The 24,625-nt window shown below is 42.8% G+C and overlaps 1 protein-coding gene and 1 long non-coding RNA gene across 2 annotated transcripts in view; one reads left to right on the forward strand and one right to left on the reverse strand.

The window, feature by feature from the left end:
• LOC137314905 (peroxidasin homolog) overlaps positions 1-24,625 on the reverse strand; it is a 573,760-nt gene that overhangs the window by 54,462 nt on the left and 494,673 nt on the right. The window contains exons 17-18 of the mRNA XM_067979924.1: positions 18,251-19,754; positions 8,758-8,892 (exon numbers count right to left, since the gene is read on the reverse strand). Of these exons, the coding sequence (XP_067836025.1) occupies positions 8,758-8,892; positions 18,251-19,754 (1,639 nt within the window). The remainder of the gene's footprint in view (positions 1-8,757; positions 8,893-18,250; positions 19,755-24,625) is intronic.
• The window catches only part of LOC137314921 (uncharacterized), a 94,030-nt gene that overhangs the window by 16,357 nt on the left and 53,048 nt on the right, over positions 1-24,625 (forward strand). The window lies entirely within an intron of this gene.

The following is a 24,625-nucleotide window of genomic DNA, read 5'->3' on the forward strand; positions in this document are numbered from 1 at the left end:
TGGGCGGGTTGGATGCGGGTTGGGGGCTGGACTGAAATGGTGGCAATTTTCAATGCCCCCCGCCCCCGAGCCACCAGTTTTTCTCTTTGAAATTGAGCCCTAGACTTCTAAAAGGCATTTGATAAAGTTCCACATTTTAAAAAATTATTTGTTCATGGGATGTGGGCATCGCTGGTGAGGCCAGCATTTATTGCCCATCCCTAATTCCCCTTGAGAAGGTGGTGGTGAGCCGCCTTCTTGAACCGCTGCAGTCTGTGTGGTGAAGGTTCTCCCACAGTGCTCTTAGGAAGGGCGTTCCAGGATTTTGACCCAGCGACGATGAAGGAACGGAGATATATTTCCAAGTTGGGATGGTGTGTGACTTGGAGGGGAATGTGCAGATGGTGTTGTTCCCATGTGCCTGCTGCTCTTGTCCTTCTAGTTAGTAGAGGTCGCGGGTTTGGGAGGTGCTGTCGAAGAAGCCTTGGCGAGTTGCTGCAGTGCATCCTGTAGATGGTACACACTGCAGCACGGTGCACCGGTGGTGAAGGGAGTGAATGTTTAAGGTGGTGGATAGGTGCCAATCAAGCGGGCTGCTTTGTCCTGGATGGTGTTGAGCTTCTTGAGTGTTGTTGGAGCTGCACTCATCCAGGCAAGTGGAGAGTATTCCATCACACTCCTGACTTGTGCCTTGTAGATGGTGCAAAGGCTTTGGGGAGTCTGGAGGTGAGTCACTCGCCACAGATTATCCAGCCTCTGACCTGCTGTTGTAGCCACAGTATTTATGTGGCTGGTCCAGTTAAGTTTCTGGTCAATGGTGACCCCCAGGATGTTGGTGGGGGATTCTGCGATGGTAATGCCATTGAATGTCAAGGGGAGGTGTTAGACTCTCTCGTTGGAGATGGTCATTGCCTGGCGCGAATGTTACTTGCCACTTATCAGCCCAAGGTTACTAGTTAAGCTGAGTGCTGTGGGGATTCAGGAAAAAACTTTGGAATGGATAGGAAATTGGCTAACGGGTAGAAAACAGTGGGCGTTGGTTAGAGGATTAATGTCAGGATGGGGGTGAGTATTAAGTGGAGTGCCCCGGGCTCAGTGTTGGGACAACGACTGTTTCTAATTTACGTCAATGACTTGAGGGGTGATTTTAACCCCCTGGCAGAAACCAGATGGAACTGGAGTTAAATGGAAGCGCTAGCACTTAGTGTTCGATTCCTGCCCTATTGCCATGTTATGGCTGCTGATTTTTTGGATCAGGCAGGAACGTCATAATTTTATGCAAATTGGGGTCCTATCACTTAGATTGGACCCTGATGTAATTTTAAGGACCTGCTGAGTGGGGTGCTCGTCATAGGCACCACATTCAGCAAAACTTGGTGAGTGGGAAGCAGAGGTCCTGTCAGGTAAGTTAAAGTTTTCTTTGTGGACCAGGGGGAGGAGTGGTTTGAGGGAATCCAGAACAAGGGGACACAATCTTAAAATTAGAGCTAGACCAGTTAGTTGCAAAATCAGGAAGAATTTTTTCACACAGAGGGTAGTGGAAATCTGGCACTCTCTTCCCAAACGGCTGTGGATACTGGCTCAATTGAAATTTTCAAGACTGCGATTGATAGATTTTTGTTAGTTAAGGGATATGAAGCAAAGGCAGGTAAATGGGGCAGAGGTACAGATCAGCCATGATCTGATTGAATGGTGGAACAGGCTCACGGGGCAAAATTGTCTGCTAATTCTGTTCCTATAGTCCTATGTTCCATTCACACAGCCTGTGCGTGAAGCAAGTAGAATCTAGGACAAGTGTCCACTGGGGCTAAAGTGAGTAAAACTGTGTACACTGGAGCCTGGGACTAGTCAATGGAACAGATAGGTAACAAGAAAACCTTTATAAAATCTTTGCCCATGAGCAATACCTCAGGAGATGAACTAGTATCGTATAGGACATTTTCTAGTGCTGTACAAATGGTGTAGAGCAAATTTAAAACTCAAACTGAGCTAAAGATTTGTAACAGGAGTGAGCAAATTGGAGACAGTGTCTAATATGTGCGACTGTTTCATGTTAAACATTAGGGGCCCTTTAAAAAAATTAGTTTGTCTCCAAGCAACAGCACTAGTGCTACAATAAATATTTTGAAAAGATTTGTTTTGAATATTTATTCACAAATGTATTCAATAAAAATTACCATGGATCGAGGCCAAAATACAAAGCTGATTTGAATTTAGCTGGCTCAATCAAGCCAGGCCAGGCCAAGCCAAACCTTGATAATTACTAAATTGCATGAGAGTTCACTATTTTATATTAAAATAACAGAATGTTATCCAGATAGGAGAGGAGGAGAATGCACAATAGAGTGGAGCTGGAATAGGAGAGGGTGCAAACAGGGACAGGTGCTGGATGTAGTTGCTGAGCTGGGAACAGTGAGGCTTTGGAGAGATTTGTTGACAAGAACACTGATTTTGAGTTTGATGTGCTGAGAGACAGGCAGCTAGTGAAGGTTTGCAATCACAGAGGTTCTAGGTGAGTGGGACTTTTGTGTGAGAGTTTACAAAGGATGTAACGCAAGAGGCCAATGAGGATAACATTGGAATAGTCGAGTCTGGAGGTGATAAAGACATAAATGAGGGTTTTAGCAATGGAGATGAGGTAGGGATGGAGGCAGATGATATTTCAGAGGTGAAAACAGGCATGTTGATGATGGACTGGATATGGGACTGAACAGGACATGAATGTTGCACAGTATCATGTCGAGTTGAAGCAGGCATCCAGAAGGAGTATGGAATCATAGGCTAGAGTACAGAGTTTCTGATGAGCTGAACAGGATGGCTTCAGTCTTGCCAATGTCCTCATCCACAACTTGATCTGTCGGACAGTCAGTCAGGCAGCACGGCAACAGTCATAGAACCAAGGGTGATTGTGGAGAGCTAAAGTTGAGTACAGTCAGCATCCATATGAAAGCTGAGCCCATGCTTACAGATAGATATGCTGCATCTCAGCAAACTTATGAAAAATAGCAGGAGGAGAAAGCTGAAACTTTGGGACACACTAGAAGTGATTGTGTGGCATGGCAAGATAAGCCATTGTAGGAGACGTGCTGGCACCAGTGGAGCAATTAGAAATGGAACCATGTGAGAGCAATATCATAGAAGTGGACCACAGAGGGGAGGTGATGGAGGAGGATAGTGTAGTCGACTGTGTTCAATGCTATGGGGGTTGAGGAGGAGGAATGATAACATACCGTGATGACAGTCACACAGAATATCATTGGTGACTTTGACCAGTGCTGTGGGCATTTTGGAAACCAAACTGAAGGAATTTGAACAGGAAAATGGTGGGAGAGTTGCGCATTGAGATGGTTGGGAACAACATCTTCCAGAATCTTACAGAGGATAGGGAGGTTGATTTGGAGTGGTAGTTGGAAAGGACAGAGGGTTGACTGTGTAGAATTTTAAAAATAACATGGCGATTATAACAGTTTTGAAAGGCGGGGGGGAACAGCAGCTGAAGAGAGGGAGCAGTTGACAATGTGGGGGATTATTGGGCTGAGTTGGGGCAGTTTAGTAGTCAGGAGCTAAGTGAGGAAGGGATCAAGGGAGCATACATTGGATCTCATGGAGGAGATGAATCTGGTAAGGGCTACAATGGAAATGAGGCAATGTTAGGTTATTCTGAGGTCAGAGTTGGAGTGGAGGGTGAGCTGTGTATGATCAGGCAAGGTAGAGAGGTTGCAGAAGGCTGAGGCAGCTGAATGGATAGCATCAATTTTATAGACAAAGAAACGCATCACCTCCTTGCATCTGCCATCCAGAAAGGGCAGGGGAGGGAGAACAAAGGAGGCAGTTTGTAGAGGAGGACAGGAGTTTCAGAATTGCTTTGCCCTCTTGTTTCAGCCTCGAGTAATAGGATGATTTGACCTTGCAGAAGTAGAGGCAATATTTTTTTCAGTTGTTTGAGCTAGGCCTGGTGATGGACGATTAGGCTGGTCATATGTTATTTGCGGTTAAGAACATAAGAACATAAGAAATAGGAGCAGGAGTAGGCCAATCAGCCCCTCGAGCCTGCTCCGTCATTCAATAAGATCATGGCTGATCTGATCCTAACCTCAAATCTAAATTCATGTCCAATTTCCTGCCCGCTCCCCGTAACCCCTAATTCCCTTTACTTCTAGGAAACTGTCTATTTCTGTTTTAAATTTATTTAATGATGTGGCTTCCACAGCTTCCTGGGGCAGCAAATTCCACAGACCTACTACCCTCTGAGTGAAGAAGTTTCTCCTCATCTCAGTTTTGAAAGAGCAGCCTCTTATTCTAAGATTATGCTCCCTAGTTCTAGTTTCACCCATCCTTGGGAACATCCTTACCGCATCCACCCGATCAAGCCCTTCACAATCTTATATGTTTCAATAAGATCGCCTCTCATTCTTCTGAACACCAATTAGTAGAGTCCAAATCTACTCAACCTCTCCTCATACGTCCGCCCCCTCATCCCCGGGATTAACCGAGTGAACCTTCTTTGTACTGCCTCGAGAGCAAGTATGTCTTTTCTTAAGTATGGAGACCAAAACTGTATGCAGTATTCCAGGTGCGGTCTCACCAATACCTTATATAACTGCAGCAATACCTCCCTGTTTTTATATTCTATCCCCCTAGCAATAAAAGCCAACATTCTGTTGGCCTTCTTGATCACCTGCTGCACCTGCAAACTAACTTTTTGATTTTCTTGCACTAGGACCCCCAGATCCCTTTGAACTGCAGTACTTTCCAGTTTCTCGCCATTAAGATAATAACTTGCTCTCTGATTTTTCCTGCCAAAGTGCATAACCTCACATTTTCCAATATTTTATTGCATCTGCCAAATCTCCGCCCACTCACCCAGCCTGTCTATATCCCCTTGTAGGTTTTTTATGTCCTCCTCACTCTCTACTTTCCCTCCCATCTTTGTATCATCTGCAAACTTTGATATGTTACACTCAGTCCCCTCCTCCAAATCATTAATATAGATTGTAAAGAGTTGGGGACCCAGCACCGACCCCTGCGGAACACCACTGGCTACTGGTTGCCAGTCCGAGAATGAACCATTTATCCCAACTCTCTGCTTCCTGTTAGATAACCAATCCTCCACCCATGCCAGAATATTACCCCCAATCCAGTGATTCTTTATCTTGAGCAATAATCTTTTATGTGGCACCTTGTCGAATGGTTGAGCCTGCAGCCCTCAGGTTTGTGGACATGAATGTAACAAGAAAATTCTGGCTTCGTTTAATGGAAATTGGACTAAATTAAATCTCTGCAGTCAGTCAAAATAATCACTATCATTCAAACTGCACTGTACATACTCGCTTTTACAAGTTTCAGGTCTGCCTTAGATATTCTTTTGGGTACAGCAATGCTGGTCACCAACTTAACTTTTAGCACCTTACATTCCCATACATGTCCATACTGCCCAACGTCTAATTATAAGATAGCATAACCCAGGGTGCAAGAACAGAACCTCTGTGATCTGAACTGGATATTATGGGCATTATTTTGACCCCGAGCCGGGAAGTACGGGTCTCCCGGAAGGCTGGTCTCAGTCGGATGGGAGAACAGCCAGGGAGAGTACGTGTTCAGATAAGTCTTTAGGAAATCTTTGTTTGCATGGATATGGGGGGGGGGGCCATGGGTGGGGGCCACGGGAGGCATTGGCGGGGGTGGGGAAGGGATCAGGTGTCAGTCACGGTGGGGGGGGGGTGGTGTTGTCAGGATCGAGGGTTATCACGGGGGGTCGCGATCATTGGGGGGGGGGGGGGAGGGGGTCACTGCAGGTAGGCTTTTTGGGCTTGGGGGAAGCACTCCTGCTCCTCCGAGTCCACAACCTGGCAACCTGTTAGTTTCGGGCCTTCTCACCTTCTTTCACGTGGCGTAAAAGGGAAGGCCCGGGAATCCAGGCCCCCAGGAGTTGAAATTGGAAACTCTGGAAAAATGGAGGCCCGCAGCCTCCTTGAAAAGTTTTAATCACCAAACCGCGTCCTGGAAGCGGGTTGGTCGCTCGCCCCTCGTTCCGCCCCGGTGAAAACCGGAAGTGGGCATATTGGGGGCGGGTCCAAAATAGCTGCAATTTTCAATGCCCCCCCCCACCCCCCACCCCCAACCCACCCATTTTTCCCTTTTAAAATTGTGCCCTTTGTCTTTCATATGTCCCTCATGTGCTTCCAGCTTCCAGCTCCAATCCCCAGGACTGCACTTGTTGTTCCTTGTTTACAATCTGACTGCCCAGGTATTAATGGAAATAAATGTCAGGCAGTTTTTGTAATTGAAGGTTGATCCGTAACCCCAGTTTTATGCCTAAGAGGCAAGTTGGAAATCTACCCCAATATTTATTTTGTTCTTTTTGAAAGAGTTAATTAACATAGCCTATATCGAAAAAATCCTAGCTATCAGAAACTAGGCACATCTTCATCCTAATCACTAGGCAGTCAGGTATACTTCTTTCCTCACCACAAGAGATCAAGAAAAAAAGTCTCTGATTAATAAACCAAAAAAGGACCAAATGACTAACGAATTTTTTTTGATATGCAATCTTCTAACTTTTGATGTAATTCCTAATCAGACAGTTATACATCCACAATATTGGAAGTACAAATACTTTTGATACAGCAGAAAATAATAACCTATGCACAAATGTTCATACTATTATTTGTTTTAAAAGGGACTGACATTTTAAGGGCTTTAGCTTTCAAACTAGTCTGTATTCTGAGTCATTATAGAGAAATGAATTACAGGTTGTTGAGGTATCTGGTGCCTATTAACTATCACATTCATCTCTTCAGTTATACCGTGTGGACATGGATGGTGTGGAAGAGAGCATGCTTCCAGAATTATTTCAGGATGTGCCTTGTTATTCATACTTTCACTTTCCTTGGCCTAGTTGCTGAGGTCATTAAAAAGTTTATGGCGTTGTATTGCCACTTGTGGAGTGGTTGATGTGGTACTGACTGCCTGTGGCCTGCCTGGTCACCTTCCTCCACACTTCCTGCAACACCATTTCTTGGGGCTTCCTGCAGGCATTGCTCTTATCTCTGCCAACATCACCTTCACAGAAGCTTCCAAGAATCTTGTGGCTCTGACCACAGCAGACATCCCTGATGCTGATCCATCGTCTGCCATCCTACTTTCACTCTTGCTCTGTCTCTGCCTCCTTAACAATTAAATTGTCTTCTGTCCTTTGAGCTGCAGCGGCCTTTTAACTGCTGCAGCCAAATTACAATTCCATCCATCCCAGCAGTGGAGAAACATTCAACAGCGGGATTCCCATTTTAAACCCACCCTGCTCCCTCAAGAAAATGAAGTCAGGTGCCGGCAGCATCACATGGGTGGACAGTAGTCCTGCCTTGCCATGTTTCCAACCGGCCGAGGAAAATCCAGACCGAACTGTCCCTTCCTGTAAAGTTCACGTATATGCCATTTTCTACTCCTACCAATAGTGTACTCCCTCCACCTATTCAAATCTGTAGCTGAAGATCATGCACATGAGGTAAATTGGGTACTCAATTCCATTTGACTCTTTTAGTAATTTGGGTCTAAACTATTTCCAAAGCATAAAATCTTGGCTGACTGTTTTAATAGTCCTGACAAAAGATGCCAAAATGTAAAAGTACTTCAATGGGTTGAAAGCATTGTGTGTGATATTAGTACTGAATGTGTTAATAAACAAAAGTATTTCATACAATCGCACTAATGAATTTCATATGAACACTTCAATTCTTTCTTTACTAATATTGCCCAGGGTGGTTTCCCATCAAAACAAATAGCTGTAAACAATTTTTTAAAAACTAACATGGGAGCAGCAGTGCATGAGAAATACTTCATTACTGCAGTCAACCTTCAAATCCATTAGGTATGATTTTATCTTGGGGCCGAGAACCCAACGCATCCGCAGACGTTCGCGTGGAGAACCTGGAAGCCAAATGAGAGCGTCGCAATCTACGATCGCAAGTCAATTGAAGGTAAGTATTTGTGCTTCTGGATTTCCCACGCTCCAAGCAGCCAGATTGACAGGCTGGCTGCCTGTCGGAAATGAAAGGAGCTGTGAATTGGAGAGGGGGGGGGGGGGGAAGGGAGGGAGAGAGAGATTGTGGACCGTGGAAGAAATTGGAGGGGTGGGGGGAGGTGGGGTGACATGGATGACAGCGGGTAGGCCTTGGAGAAGATTAGGGGGTTTAGCACATCGGGGAGGTCCAGCATCAGGCATAGTGTCCAGCATCGAGGTAGGGGGGTTGGTCGGCCGATTGCGGGGGTCCGATCACTCCAGTTGAGCTTGGATGAATCACCCCTGCTCCTCCGGGCTCACAAGCAGTTCAATAAAGGCACTCATCTCATGAATCCAGCCCTTACTGCCTGCTTTCACTTGATATGAATCGGAAGCGATGGGAAACCCAAACAGGTAAGGTTAAATTTGTTTTACATTTGTAATACACAAAAAATTAAGTGCCTTAACTATTGCAATGAGGTACATTGCCCCTTTAAGTATCAGACCGCCGGCTTTAAGTGGAGATGGAACTTCCGGGTTTCTGTTGCACGCACGTATCCTAACGCACCTGTGTTAAACCCAGAAGTGGGCACGTTGGAGCCCGGATGCTGTCCCGCTCCAAAAATCAACCATTTTTACTGCACACCTGTCCCCAACCCACCAGTTCTTGGGGGTTAAAATTACCCCCATTGTGTCTGCAAAACATTTATTCTATTTAATTTATTGTCATCTATCACTGCCACATCACACATCCTCTGTCCATTTCAAAAGTGTCCTACCTGTCACCATCCCTCAGCCATTTAAATTGAGTTACAAACAGGCACACGAGGGTGGGTCCCACTCTTGTGCCAGGAATTATATCTTCGACCATCAGTGCAGGCCAGAGGTCAATATTCTGTGGTGTACCATACAACCTGAAATATTAAAAAAAAAAGTTTGACATCGAACAGCATAATACATAACTGGATGAATGTTTTTGACAATATATTGTCAAGTTAAAAGTCTTGCATCTAGTGCATGCCAATTGTGCCATGCCTTTCAGGGATGTCACACCTCAGCTTAAGATATCACACATTGGGCAAAAATTAGCAATTGGCAGCAAAAATTAGCGATGGGCTGAAATGAGGATAAATCTGTTGAGTTACCAATTAAATATCGGATTGACTAAACCTGACCAAATCAAAAGCAGTTCAATTCAGTGACTACTAATAGATTTCACAGTTTGTACAATTACCCTGAACACCCATTATTTCCCAATTTGAACAACTACTGATTGAATTTTAACAAATCATTTGCAGAATTTTGTTTAATATTCTAAAACTTGAGCAATATTTTTTTTCCAAAGCTACCAATCCTGAACTGATAGCTTGCAGAAGCTGACCAATCAAATAATTTTCTGACATTGATTTGAGCTGCCATCTTGAATTTTTCAGCTGGCCAAAAATATAGCCACATAAGTAAAGCTTATTACACTATAAGACAAGAATTCTATACAAATTCTACAATTGAGATTAAAATGCTTATTTTTTTAAACTCGGCATTATCCACATATTCTTGTAAATGTTTAGAAAACATTTTCTTGCAGAGGCCTCGTCTTGGGTTGGGAGTATGGTTCTCAAATTAATGTACTTACTGTGCACACATCTACATCATATTTGCTTACCTATTAACAGTGACTTTACTGCAAAAGTAATTTACTGACTATGGAGCACTTTGGAACTTCTTGCAATGTGTGGGCTGGTGTTGGGGTATGGAAGTAATGGAGCAGTGTGCATTTCCAGTGAAAGAATTTGGAAACAAATTTAAGACTTCTATGCTGAGACAATGAAGGAAGTTTTTGAATTCTCAGTATAAACAAAATAAAGTGAAGGTGTTTTAATTATCACAGTCTGTCTTTCAACAACCTCTCCCTCTCAGAAAAATAAGTACTGAAACTTCAACACATAAAAAACTTGTAAAATGAATCCTCCAGATTTTTTTCAAATCATTTGGAAAAACAAAAATTGTTTCGAGTTCACAGAAACTCTCATGCTGAGAGATTCTCCACAATGTAAACCTCCGACTGCTGCATCCTAAGAACTGCAGGAAGAATATCAACTCCAAGCCCAGGCTTTTGAGAGAAGCTGAGGCCTCCATGTGAAAATGTTAATAAAGATACTTAAAGGACAAAGTTATGTTCTTGTGAAATACATTGTTTTATATTATATGATTTGAACCCTGGATATTTGAGTTGTGGGGGAAAAAAATGAACAATGAAATACATTTTGAGTAGTTAGATTGATTTAGTTTCTGTTTTATTTTGATTGATAGGTTTTTCTGACTGGTTGTAATTACCACGTTCTGGTCTGTTCTACACAGTTCTACCTTAGTGACAGAACAAAACACTGTTTTACATGGTGTAATGCACCTGTCACCTTAAAATAGCAGTCCATTCAACTTGCTGTCCTGGGCTTTCTGCAAAACTGATGCACTGGCATTTCTTAAGTAGGTGGCCACTTTCACTCACTGAAAGTGTGCGCCACTGACCCCAGGGGGTAGTCAATTTGCAGACCTTCGCCAGACGTTGGCCAGGAATACAGAGGAGGGGCAGGAATTCATGGCTGGAGGCATAATTTAAAAGGACTGAATGCAGAACAACATAAACCAAGGGAGTCAGATGGAAAAGATGATTGACCAAGAGGAGGGGGAAGGTCTGCAAATTTCACTGAGGCAGGGTGGTGGGGAGGTGGGGGTGCTGGCGGGCACCGCTGGCTGTATTGTTGGGATGTGAGCAGAAGAAAGAAGAGCTTATCCAGTACCATACAATCCTGTGCTGATTTGTGTTCTTCCTGCCCTCTTCTACTTCTTCTCCAACACAAGAAGATTGGAAAGACCAGACGACTATGAACATCACACGACATCTGCTGGTATTTTATAATTTTCAGAAATACATCATATCACATCCAGACAATTGAAAATGGATGCAAAGCTCCTTATGCAAGTTTCTTACTTTCTCAGGATTAAATTATAGTATTAATTTGTGTGTATGCGGAACAGAACACAGTCAAGCGTTGCAGTGCTTGGGTGAAGTGCTTGTCTCAACGTCCTAACCTCAGAAGAGTATCCTGTGATGAACTAAAATAATTTATATCTTCCTCTCTCAATCAGTCTGATGCATTTATGATAAAAAACTGCCAGATGAAGGGGTCAATTTTAGGATGGCCGAGCGGGTGCCTTCATGGGGGGGGGGGGGGGGGAGGGTTCCTAAAATTGGGGAATCCCGGAGCGGGTCCGGAGCCCGGCTCCAACACGCCCACTTCCAGGTTCCCCAATGACACGAATCGGTGCGCGGGCAACCCCCGCATGCAGAACTCCCTCCGGCAATTAAAGCCGACAGGATGACAGTTTAGATAGTTAGGGATGTACTTGAGGTCGTTGAAAGACCTCATTGGGAAGAGATTTTAGCAGGGATGTGATTTTGGACTCTCTTGAGCGTGTTTCCCATGCTGTGGGAAACACTCCCTGTTATAGCAGACGTGTTTCAGTCAGCAGCCATTGGGAGATGCAGAGGATTCCTTGACAGTTGGGGGGAATACCTCATTCATTGCAGCAGGGCACTCTGTCACCTCAGACAAAGTTTTGCCTGCAACACCGTTGTCTCCACACTCAAAATTATTACATCATGCCCTAAACTCTGCTGTCCAAACACATTTACCTACTTTGTGGACCCCCTCACACTCACACCGTCAAGATGGTGGGGGGGTGTTCCATAGCTGCATTCATCACTCCATTGGAGGACGAGCAACATCACCAGTCTCGCCAGGCATGCCGTCCACCTCCGCCACGTGGAGCTCCACAACACAGTGCTGCGCAACAGGCACCTGCACAAAGTAGTCGTGCAACTACACATACACCCACTGTAGGGTGACCCAATGGGTGGCATCAAGGATGTTCATGGAGAACCTCATGAAAGGGCCTTATTGCACAAGCCAGTCAAGAATGGCCAAGACATGGCAGTAGTGGTGACAATATAATATGTAATGTGAGTTGATCAGAAATCAAATATAAGTAAAAACCATGGCAAACCCTCAAACACCCTTGTGCATCCCCTTCATGCTCACGACACGTTTGCCTTATGCTTACTACTACACATAAGTGATGCATGCCCTGTGGCTGCAGCACAGGTAGTGGCAGGTTGGGTGAGGCTGACTGTGAAAGAGATGCACGAGATGGAGCCATGAGATTGTATGAGGATTGAGTTGAGTGGTAGTGGTGGGATGAGTACTGGGGAGGTGAGGAAATGCAGGTAAGATGAGGATGAGGGTTCAGTGGGTGTGAGGAGTGATGTGATAGAGTAGTGTTGGCAGTGCAGAAGGAGATGTGGGATGGAGGCGGTGATGTGGCAGACGGAGTGTAGGGGAATGAGTAAGTGTACTCACTTCGGCTGACCTGGTTAGGTCATTGAAGCGCCACCTGCACTGTATGCAGATGCGTGATATGTTGGTGGTGCTGGTAACCTCCTCTGCCACCTCGAGTCAGGCCTTCGTGGTGGCAGAGGCAAGTCACTTCCTCCCGTCTGCCAGGTGGAAGATCCTCCTCCTCCTCACCCCATCCAGTAAGACCTGGAGTGAGGCATCATTAAACCTGGGAGCAGCCTTCCCCCCGGGCTGCTCAATGCTGTAATTTTGCCTACTTTCTGCAGCATCAGTCAGTGGAGGACTGCCCCTTTAAATAGGGCTCCTCCAGCTGACAGCCTATGATGCGGGTGCACAGTCCGCCCACTGCGCAGCTTTCCAGCACGAAACCCAAAGCCAAGGTAAGTGGCTTCAATTTACTTACGGTCGCGTGCGGAACCCACCGATTTCACTGGGCGCGTTACCCACGTGCCCAGTCGACCCCCCACTGCCAACCCGCCTCCCTTCTAATATCGAGCCCGAAGTGTCAAATTCCAATCTGTTGACTTTACATCACATGTTGGGCAATACTTCATATGACACAGATGTATAAAACCCTACAGGAATGTGACAGCTTCAGCCTTACTGACTGTTTATGATGGGTAGATAGACTAGCATTTGAGGGCCAAATCACACACAAAAAGCTGCATTTTTCTGCACAATTTCACCTGAAATGGGGTGAGATTGTGCCAGAAATGGCAGGAAAGCTGGGCAGCAAAGCCTACCATTGCCTCCTCATCCAAACTAGATTTCCCTTCCCCCCCCTCCCTCCCTCCCTCCCTCCCTTCTCTCCTCCTCCCCCTCCTCCCTCCCCCTCCCCCCTCACCGCCGCTGGCTGTCGCTTAACTGCCTGTCACACGCATAGGAACAGGAGGAGCCCCTCGAGCCTGCTTCGCCATTCAATTAGATCATGCCTGATCTGTACCTCAATTCCATTTACCCGCCTTAGCCCCATATCCTTTGATAAATTTACCTAACAATAATCTATCGATCTCAGCTCCAATTGTTTCAGCATCCACAGACTTTTGGGGGAGTAATTTCCAGATTTCTACTTCGCTTTGTGTGAAAAACTGCTTCCTGATTTCCCTCCTAAATGGCCTAACTCTAATTTTAAGATTATGTCCCCTCATTCTTGATTCCCCCACCAGAGAAAATATATTCCCTGTAACTACCCCTTCGAATCCTTTTAACATTTTAAACACCTAGATTAGATCAACCCACAATCTTCTGTACTCAAGGGAATACGAGCCAAGCAAATGCAAGCTGTCCTCATAATTTAACCTTCCAAGCCCCGGTATCATTCTGGTGAATCTGTGCTGCACCCACTCCCCTTTGTATTCCAGCCCCCTTGAGATAAAGGCTAACATTCCATTGGGCTTTTTGATTACTTTTTGTACCTGTCTATTAGCTTTAAATTATTTGTGTACTCCCAAATCTCTTTGCTCCTCTACAGTTTCTAACTTGTTAGAAAATACTCCAATTTATCTTTTTTAGGTCCAAAGTAGATGACCTCTCACTTGCCCACATTGAACTCCATCTGCCATAGTTTTGGCCACTCACTTAATCTGTCTATGTCCCTTTGCAACTTTCTGCTCCCATCTGCACATCTTATTATCCCTTGGAATTTAGTGTCATCTGCAAACTCTCTATTCCTTCATCCAAATCATTAATAAATATGATAAAAAGTTGAGGCCCCAGAACGGATCCCTGAGTACACACCCTTCATCCCCACTCTCTCTCCTGCCTCCCAACCAATTTCCAACCTAAGTCAAAAGTCTACCTTCAATTCCGTGCAGTCTCATCTTTGCCAATAATTTTTTGTGTGGAATCATATCAAATGCCTTCTGGAAGTCTATATAGATAACATCCATAGACACTCCCTTGTCTCCCTTATTGGTGACCACCTCAAAAATTCAAGTAGATTAGTCAGACATGACTTACCTTTAACAAAGACATGCTGGCTCTCTCTGATCAGCTCATATGCCAGCAGGGAGGCAGGGCCCAGATTTGTGGCAAATTTTCCTTCCATCCACCCCACTTACTAGGACTGCCTGGAGTAAGGCGGCAGTAGGCCCAGGATAGTTGTGGTAATGGCCACCTGATGGAAAAAGAAAGCCTAGTAGAGGCCTTCTTTTCCTCCAATTTAGCCCCCAGCACTTACATTTGTAAGTTTCGATCTCTGCCAAGGCCTACAAAGCCAATAGGTTTTTTTCATCTACGGGGCTCTTCTGCCCCTTCTGGTGTTGCAGGATGAGGGATCAGGGTCAGGGTAGAATTGGAGGGGTTAGTGGAAGTCCTGCCCTGCTGCTACCCGTCCCCAACGGGCAAATCCAGACCAAAAAACTAGAACATTCCAAGATTAACACTGCCCAATTTGTATAATTAAATACATTTCTAGAAACTGTACAGTGTATATTTTTATATGGCCCCAAGCATTTTTCTTATCATTAAATTTATGCATTGTTCACGTCCACAGATTTTACACATGGACAAAACAATGTTTACTTCTTTAACAGTATGGGGTGGAAAGCTGGCAAAGTCTGTGCTCACTTTCCTAAAATAATTCCAAGTTTTGGAGCTTTTGATCATTCATTTGTTTGTTGACAGCTAAATCATCTTCAACAGTTTTTAAACAGGCTCAGTTTTAAAAAAAACCTAGGGTAGTTCATCTTTAAGTAGAATTGATCCACTTCCATTTAAATAAATGGGAAGTGAAGCCAGCAGGTTGCTGCGACCTAAGAATGGGTGACATCACCAGTACAATCCATCTAGATTTCAGGTTTTTTCACATTGCAGTTTGTTGAATGGAATCAGAAACAATTAATGTGTGTCTATTTTCACCAGTCAGCTAATGTAATATATCTAGAATTTTATATCATGTAGGTAAACAATTGGTGACTTGATTTACGTTTTATTTTTTAAAGTGTTCTTATAAACTTTAATATAAAAATCATATCTACATAGTCCATGGTATTTCAAATTAAACTAAGGTTGTGGGACAAGGTGAAAGAAGTACAAATTAGTAAAAGGAATATTCAGGACTGATGTCCGAAAGCACTTCTTCACACAAAGAGAGATTAATGCCTTGCTAGGTTAAAGCAGGCACAAATTCTTTCAAGAGAAAATTGAATGCTCTTAAGGGGTCATAGGTTTCTATGGAAGTTTGAGCTAAATGAGCCAAACAACCTCCCTTACATATACTTGACTTTGTGATGCTGCAGCAGATATACAAATGTGACTGGCCATAGGACCATTAGGATAGCATCGGCCAGCTGCGGGCAACAGTCGCGGCCCCAGAGGCAGTTCACCAGTCTTGGAAGGAGCAAATTGAGCACCTCACATGAACCCGGGGGGGTGCAATTGGGATGAGGGTGATTGTGGCTAACAGCAGCCTGCAGGGTCAACAGGAGCAGAAGTCCTCCTCCTGGCTCCACATTCAGGTAAGCATTTAAAAAAAAACTTACTTTTTTAGTGGCAGCCTCCAGCAATCTCTGGTTAGGCCACATTTACATCAAGTAATGCAGCAGGCCCGACACCTACAGTTTTCAGGGTGAACCAATTTTTGGTTTGGGTCCTAAAACAGCTATTAGGCCCCTTATTAGGATTTTCAAGGATCCTAATGCCTGTTTTAGGCAGCTACAAGTGACGCCACTTTAGCGTCCGAATTAATATGGCAGCTGGAAAACAGGCGCAATGAGGTTCAATTTCACCCTCTGAGTCTTTTGATTAGACTGTTCCAGGAACTGACACTGCCCAAAAAATTCCTCCAAACCACAATGATGGCCCTTAAAAGGGAAAATGAATCTTCTTTCTTAACTCAGTACCTTCATTGTATTACTCATTTTTGTCTCCATTTAGTTTATAACCTTTGTCAGCTGTTTCCTATTACTCTTGTCAGAACAGTCTATGATGATTTATTTAGGCCTTCTAGGTCGTCATATCTTTTTCCTGTTAGAACGTGGCATAAATTATTTCATAGAAGGCTTACAGGCCACTCCCTGACATCATTATCATTTAAGTAATGAAAAACTGGAGGAGTGATTTATACAGGAACTGTGCATCATATGGGCATCATTTACCCATAATTCAGCAGGAAGATAAAACGGCAATTCACATGGCCTAAATAAGTAAGTACAGATGGAATTCTGTGATCCAGATGAATAAGAAACAGCTGAGAAAGATACACCACAATTAAATAAAGAAAAAAAATGAGTAATGTTTGAAAGGAATGACTTCACCACTGTGGGTTTTGTCCCCTTTAACATGAAACATAACATTTTCCAAGTTCTAAGCTTGAAACAGCAGTTACATTTTGGGACATACTGCTTTAACATTGCTACAAATTAGAGTTTTATCAGCAATTATGTTTGTGTGACTGGAACTATGGGTCAGATTATCTTTGTTATATTTGGATCAAGACCCCTGCAATTCTTTGCTTTTGTTTCACTTAGGTTTCTGTTCTATCTCAAGTCACAAGGATTAATGAGGGACACAAAGGCTTGCACAGCACTTACGTTTTAAGATCCAGAATGAATATGTAATGTTTGTACTCCTTTTCTATCCATAATTAAATTTTGACAGAAATTCAACTTCAGACTTAGGTATTGAGAAACATTTGCATAATCTTTGGCTTATATTTGTGTAACAACCTCTTGTGTGGCACCTTATTGAATGCCTTTTGAAAATCCAAATATACTACTTCCACTGGTTCCCTCTTAACTATCCTGCTAGTTACACCCTCAAAAAATTCTAATAAATTTGTCAAACACTATTTCCCTTTCATAAAACCATGTTGACTCGGCCTAATCATATTATGATTTTCTAAGTGCCCCGTTACTATGTCCTTAATAATAGATTCTAGCATTTTCCCTACTACTGATGTCAGGCTAACTGGCCTATAGTTCCTGTTTTCTCTCTCCCTCCTTTGTAACAATATTATACACATGAATATGAAGAATGGGTTTAAGATTTCACTACAAATAGTGAACAGAAGAGATCTATCCCTAATGACTCATTTGTCATTTTAAGAGTAGCTTAAGATATTGCACCAGGAAGTAAGCCACCTGTTATTTGTTTTGATTTTGTGTTGGTACTGACAGTCTAAATGAAAAAAATTAAGGGCCTCATAATTTAGCTGTGCCAAAATTATATTTACTATCATTAAAGCCAGTGTATCAATTCTGTGGTGACAATCACCAATCCAAGAGGCCAGTGCCAGAGGCCCGGTATTGTGCTGCAGCATAACTTACATGGAAAGAAATCTTGTTCCTATGGGAGATGTGCTCTCCAGTATATTAAACTTTTGTGTTCTTCAAATTAACTCAACTAAAATTAGGAAGGAGAAAATCAGGCTTTTGTCTTTACTGACAAGAAACCTCAGGCACTGTTCTAAAAAAAATAGCAGTTTTTGCCAGGGGTGCCTGCACAACTGATGCCAAAGTGCTCTATAGAAAATAAATAAACTAAACTAGGATGTATGCCATGTGTGCTGTACTGTGTCATGCTGTCATTGTAACAAAACTGCAAAGTAAATAATCTGGAAAAAAATAGCAGCCTTGGTGTCTGTTACTGCTGTGAGCTGCAGTATAACATTTGCACATGGCGCTTACATTAAATCTGCCCTACTGTCTGGCGCAAACACCATTTCTGTGCATTCTGCAATGAGAAAAACATTCAATCCTTTCGTTGGATACTTGACTCTCACATTCCACAGTTGTTTCACCAGCTTATTTACACAGCTTCAAATAAAAGGGATCTTCTTACGTGTTTGAACATATCAGTAAAGGAAACTCTTTCCTTCTCCCCCACTCATATATTTTCACAATAGGATGGCACTCACCTTTTAAGTTTATCTCTAACTTTTGGATTCTTGATCTCATTTTGTAAGTCCTCAAAGTTCTGGACAGTACTCATATTACAAAAAACTCTGTAGTCGGGGTACGAAGGGATGCCATGATCACGGCCTCTCTGGATATTCATTGCTGCCAAGTCCAAAGCTACAGCATGAGCCATGGAAAAAAGTCTCTCTGTCAGTTCCAAATTGAGAACCTCTGAGGGGACTCGCATTTTCCCCGCAGAAGCAAAAAGGCCACGGAGAAGTGGATCAATGCCCCCTTCTTGGATAAGTCTGAAGGGAGAGAAGAAAGCCTTGTGAAGAGGAAGGTGACCTTCTGGAATTGGTTGAAAAGAATTATTCAGTCGATGGAGAATAGGATTAATCAGTGTGTGACCAAAACGGAAGGCTGCTGTAGCAAAAGCATTCAAAATTGCACCATTCACATTTGGATTGTAGCCATTATATGTTCCCATCATTTTCATCCCCATATCCCCCAGGATTTTGGGGAGCCAGTGGTTGTATGTGATGTGCTGCATCTGCGCTCCAATGATTTTTCGTGCTTCATGATAGATGGTGTCCCCATCCCAGTGAGGATTCAATCTCAGTAGTTCAGTGGCAATACGATTATGTTCACGGTACCACAAGGTATGCATGGCTGTCAGTGCAACCTGCTCATTGGCCCTATGATCTCCTGCAAGGAAGCAGGGGATAGGACTTTCATTCTCATCCCTCAAGCATTCTATAGATTGACCTGTGGCAAAAGGCAACAGGTGTTTGCCAGAACTTGGCACAATTTCGCCTTTTTTTAACAGGCCACGCTGATTTGTAAGGTCTCTAATTTCCATGGATTCATGGTCTGTGCTGCCATATACATTAGATGCATCTATGTATGATGTTAGATGATTAATCTGCTCTCTGGCATACACGGACTTCATCAGTAAGGAAGTCATACCACTACCACAAACTGGACTGGAGCGAACAAAAAACATGCACCTAGCATTTCTTACTCGAGGATCATTTTCTGGAATCATAATTGGAAAGCAAGGGGGATCATTATTGCATGCGGAGCTACAAGACTGTCCATCAGAAAAACGTGACATACTGAGAGCTGGCACAGTTAGGTCCAAATCATGGTCCAAGAACTGGCCCCATTGCATCAGAATGTGTGTAAATCTGTCATCTGGAGTTATTGTCTCTGTCCCAATCATTGTTGTTGAAACAAGGCGAGGGAGAGGTAAAAGATGGCCATTGTATAAATGATTGGATTCAGTACCTCTAGGGAGGCTAAAACCATTTTCATAAACTGGTTTTAGAATTCTCTCAAATGCTGTAAGTGAGGCCCCCCACATTGGATGCTGGAGGTTGTTACATGTGCCATCATGGCTTCGATACTTTTGGTGAAAACATATGTCTGAGCAGTTCGGAAACCGCCTGTGAGCAGTACACCCAGAGAGATTGGCTATTAAGTCCAGATAATGTGGAGAAACAAGATCATTGTAGCGGAAGTCTGAAAGAAAGAAGGAACAAAATCTGTTAGAGTAAGCTAGTGAAGCATGGAAATCAATTTCTCTCAATGATTTTGATATTTCCTCTTTCTTGACTCAGTCCTTTCCTGCCATTTAAAATATAAAACCTGTGCATGCAAGAAAGTGTGGAAGGATAAAAATAAGTACATTTTCTTACAGGTATTAAACAGTTGTGAATTAAAAGAAAAACTAATTGGGATCCACTACCTTACTCCAACTGGTTTTCCCATCAAGAGCAGCCAAAAACAGCCATGATTCCCAATATTTTCAGTGGAAATTACTAACATATACTGGAAGCTGTTTGGATGCAGCTCAATTTCAAATGATTGAATATTTTCCCTTTGGAATTAAGCTATCCAAGTTTACTTTCTAACAAGCAAACAAATTTGGTAACATTAAGCTGCTGATGTCATCATTTCTTAACACAGCACATGGTCTGGAGTAGAAAAGAATCAGAGAACACTATAGGAAGGGAAGGCAGGCATGACAGCTCAGTTCACCTATCAGCTAATGTTGGCAATTCTAACCTGGCTGTAGCAATTCCAGCCTAAGAACTGGATCATTAGTCAGTAGGAATGCAACATTGCAAAATATTTCAAATTATTGAAGCTAATTTTTCTTTGAGAAATTCATACGAAGAAACTATTCAAAATAAAAATTCTAAATCCACATCTCTTAATAATTTACTCACACTGCGCCCAACTGCACTGAAACTAAACCACAAAACAATATCAAACCCATCTTTTCAAATCTTTTTACTTAATTTATTTAACTTAACCAAAGTGCATGATTAAACTCATGGGACATGGTTATGGCACTAGCCATAATTCAATGGTGACAGATCAGCCCAATTCTACGATATAGATCATATCCCAAAGATCCTTACAACCTACCTTTATCATGTGCCAGGTAAAACACCATAGCGTAATTTTATTTGTAATAACTAATATTTTATTAGTCATCTGCTAATACTTATCCCCAGAGTTTTCACAGATGTTTCTGATAAGGAACACTGTCTTCTAAAATATAATGGTAATCGTGGTACTGAGAGCACTAAAGCTGCAAGATCTAATTACTAACTTATGAAGGACCAATTGGTATCTTTTGCTTTATTTGCTATATTCAGCACAAAAAGTTGGCGTTCAGTACAAAGCTGATTTCCTCCTTTATACTTCTGCTGACTTTTTTGCTAACATTAATAAATAGATGAACATATAGCCGAATATCCAATGCATTTTATATTTGACATGCAGAACCTTGCTGTGAATATGAACAAGACCCCTCACAATTTTCTACAATTTTATTTTCCCTTTGTGTCAAGCTAGGATAAATATCTGGAATAACACAAAAGTAACATTAATATTTCTAATATGTTGTCATCTCTGAACATGAGAGTTACATTAAGGACATAATGTGGTGCATTTCTGAAGAACATTTCTCCCACAATGATCAACAGAAAGGCATGCTGCAATAAATCATTGTGTTGGTTTACATGCCATGAAAATTCCCTTGCCAAGTCATGAGGCCATAGCAAACATTTGCTAATTACAGGGAAAGTAAACCTTAGCAGTAACTATTGTTTAATACAAACAGTATTATGACACCAATTAGTTACTGCCATTAACTATTTCTCTCCCTACATCTGTTACCCAAAAATTCAATTCAAAATTAAACTTTTCACTCACCAGAGTTATGCCAGGATGCTAGCATCAACTGTCAGCAGAGCCATGAGCTATAGCTCTGTGACATCTCATCGCTGGCTTTCATGAAATGCATTAAAGGTCTAAGCACCTGGAAAAGAAGAGCAAAGTAAATGGCTGAATATTTTAGCCTAGAAATTACGCAATAAAAATTGCATAAGTTGAACGCAATTGTGGTGTGAGGTGGGAGAAGTTGGAAAAGAGGCTGAAATCTGGACCTGCCATGATTTCACCCCTCTTAGGATGCCCAAAAAATTGAACTTATAGGGGAGGGGAGGGCAATGGTACTTCTCAGCCAACCCTCCCTTACATTGTGGGGGCAATTTGAAGGCATTTCTGGATGTATTCCCGGGCTACCCCGACAATTCCGCCAGATATGTCCTTAGTAGGCACAGCTGGGAGGAGTCATACATCTGATTGTGGGCCTAAAATTGGGCCTGATTAATTGCTGTTACTATGGAGGCTATAGGGAGCTGAAGTATAAAATACAAAAAATCTTGTCTCTTTTTCTTCAGCCTGATCTGGGTCTCTGGATTCCCCCTCAGAATGGCAGAGTGCCACTCCGAGTCCTCCTGCCTTCTTGGGGCAGGCACTCGTATTGTGCTGTTACAGGCTTGGGCATCCACTTGCAATATTTAAATGACACTGTTCCCGGAATATGGGACGTGGTCAGGGTGAGGTGACAACAGCAGGCTGAAGCCTTTACCTGTTCTCAAAAGATGTTTAAAAATGAAAAGGGCAAAAGTGATTACTTTAAAGCTGAAATAAGTTGTAAGAAGCTGTGAGAGAAAAATAACCATAAGATAAATAAACTATTGGAACCTGGAACACAGATCAAAACAAACACCAATTATTACACTTTAATACTCAGATATGAGACTTATGAGAATCCACCAGTAGAACAGATGCTCAGATGGTCAACTGAGCTTAAAAGAAACCTCTAGCGCCATGCTGGAAGTAGAAATCCACATAAGTAGATCCTCATAAGGTATGTACCTGATAATAAAGGTATAATGATTTATGAGTTTTTTATTGAATCTCTGCTACAGGTTCCCCTTGGTGATTTGACAGGTAGTTCTCTCAGTAAATTCTTATTGGTCATTTCAAATTTAAACTAATCTCTTCTGCCCTTTCCATTTTTACTAGATCCCCTAAAGAAAAGCAGAAAAATTCAGCCATTTATTTTTTCTTCTTTTTCAGTTGATACTTAGCTTTCCTCCAGGGAGCCAGCGATGATATATCATCAAGCTACTGCCTTCTTGGATCTGGTAACATTTGAAAGGAGAATCCTGACAAAACTTTCATACTGAATGGTACTTTCAGGTTATGTGGTTAAATAATATCAATGATACTTCCTTAAACCTGAATTTTAGTCACACATACTATCAATTGTAAAACAAAGTAATTTGCCTATTTTATTGACCGGAAAAAGCATTTCCCTTTCTGATTTGATTTTAAAATTTGTACCCATTAATGTGATAAGCAACTGGCAATTGACTCTCCAGATGCTTTCCTTCCACTCCACTTACCATTCTCTTGAACTGAACAGTCAAGTTTGGGAACTCACATGGCTGAGAGTTGCAGGCCCACAAAACTGTGTCCTTCCATTTTGTGGCATAATATATTGGAACAGTAATATGCTACACTACTGAATTTTAATATTTCATAATTGTAGTATCTAATTATGATATAAGATTATAAATTAGTTAAGAAGAAAAGAAACACTTGTATTTATATAGTGCCTTACCACATCTCAAAGAACTTCACACAAATTACTTTTGAAATGCTGTTGTTGTATATCAAATGCAGCAGCCAATTCATACATATCAAGCTGTTGGTTAACAGAAGAATATTGGCCAGGACACCACGAAAACTCCCTGCTCTTCTTTGAATAGTGCCATGGAATCTTTAAGCTGCAGCTGAACTACCGACTGAGCCAAGCTAACAAGTTGTGTGTAACGTAAAAAATATGCCATGAACGTGAGTGCTGAGTGAGTGTAAGTTAAGGGGAAGCCTGTGATGACTAAAAGGGACTGGTTATAGGAAGAATGCACCTAACTGGGAATATAGATGGAAATTGTAAAAGAGGCACCTGGGGATAAAATAAATATCCTGAGTTTTAGTTTATTCCAGTAGAAAAACTATTAAGAGTAAGTAATTCCAGGGAACATACACACACACACACACAGAGGAAAACTGCCAGGCAATGCCACATTTAAAGTTATATTTTTTTTTATTCGTTCACGGGATGTGGGCGTCGCTGGCAAGGCCGGCATTTATTGCCCATCCCTAATTGTCCTCGAGAAGGTGGTGGTGAGCCGCCTTCTTGAACCGCTGCAGTCCGTGTGGTGACGGTTCTCCCACAGTGCTGTTAGGAAGGGAGTTCCAGGATTTTGACCCAGCGACAATGAAGGAACGGCGATATATTTCCAAGTCGGGATGGTGTGTGACTTGGAGGGGAACGTGCAGGTGGTGTTGTTCCCATGCGCCTGCTGCCCTTGTCCTTCTAGGTGGTAGAGGTCGCGGGTTTGGGAGGTGCTGTCGAAGAAGCCTTGGCGAGTTGCTGCAGTGCATCCTGTGGATGGTGCACACTGCAGCCACAGTGCGCCGGTGGTGAAGGGAGTGAATGTTTAGGGTGATGGATGGGGTGCCAATCAAGCGGGCTGCTTTATCTTGGATGGTGTCGAGCTTCTTGAGTGTTGTTGGAGCTGCACTCATCCAGGCAAGTGGAGTGTATTCCATCACACTCCTGACTTGTGCCTTGTAGATGGTGGAAAGGCTTTGGGGAGTCAGGAGGTGAGTCACTCGCCGCAGAATACCCAGCCTCTGACCTGCTCTCGTAGCCACAGTATTTATATGGCTGGTCCAGTTAAGTTTCTGGTCAATGGTGACCCCCAGGATGTTGATGGTGGGGGATTCGGCGATGGTAATGCCATTGAATGTCAAGGGGAGGTGGTTAGACTCTCTCTTGTTATTGAGATAAAAAAGACAAGTAAAGGTAAATGTGGAACACAACTTCAAAGGAAACCATGACAGTAGGACAAGGTTCAAACTAATGAAAGGCACTTTTAGGACTGATGTCAGAAAGTTCTTCACACAAAGTGGGTAATTTTAACTTTTATCACCGGGAAAAGAGAATCAGGTGAGGTGTA

This window comes from Heptranchias perlo, chromosome 3 (genome assembly GCF_035084215.1).
Source record: "Heptranchias perlo isolate sHepPer1 chromosome 3, sHepPer1.hap1, whole genome shotgun sequence".
NCBI lineage: Eukaryota > Metazoa > Chordata > Chondrichthyes > Hexanchiformes > Hexanchidae > Heptranchias > Heptranchias perlo.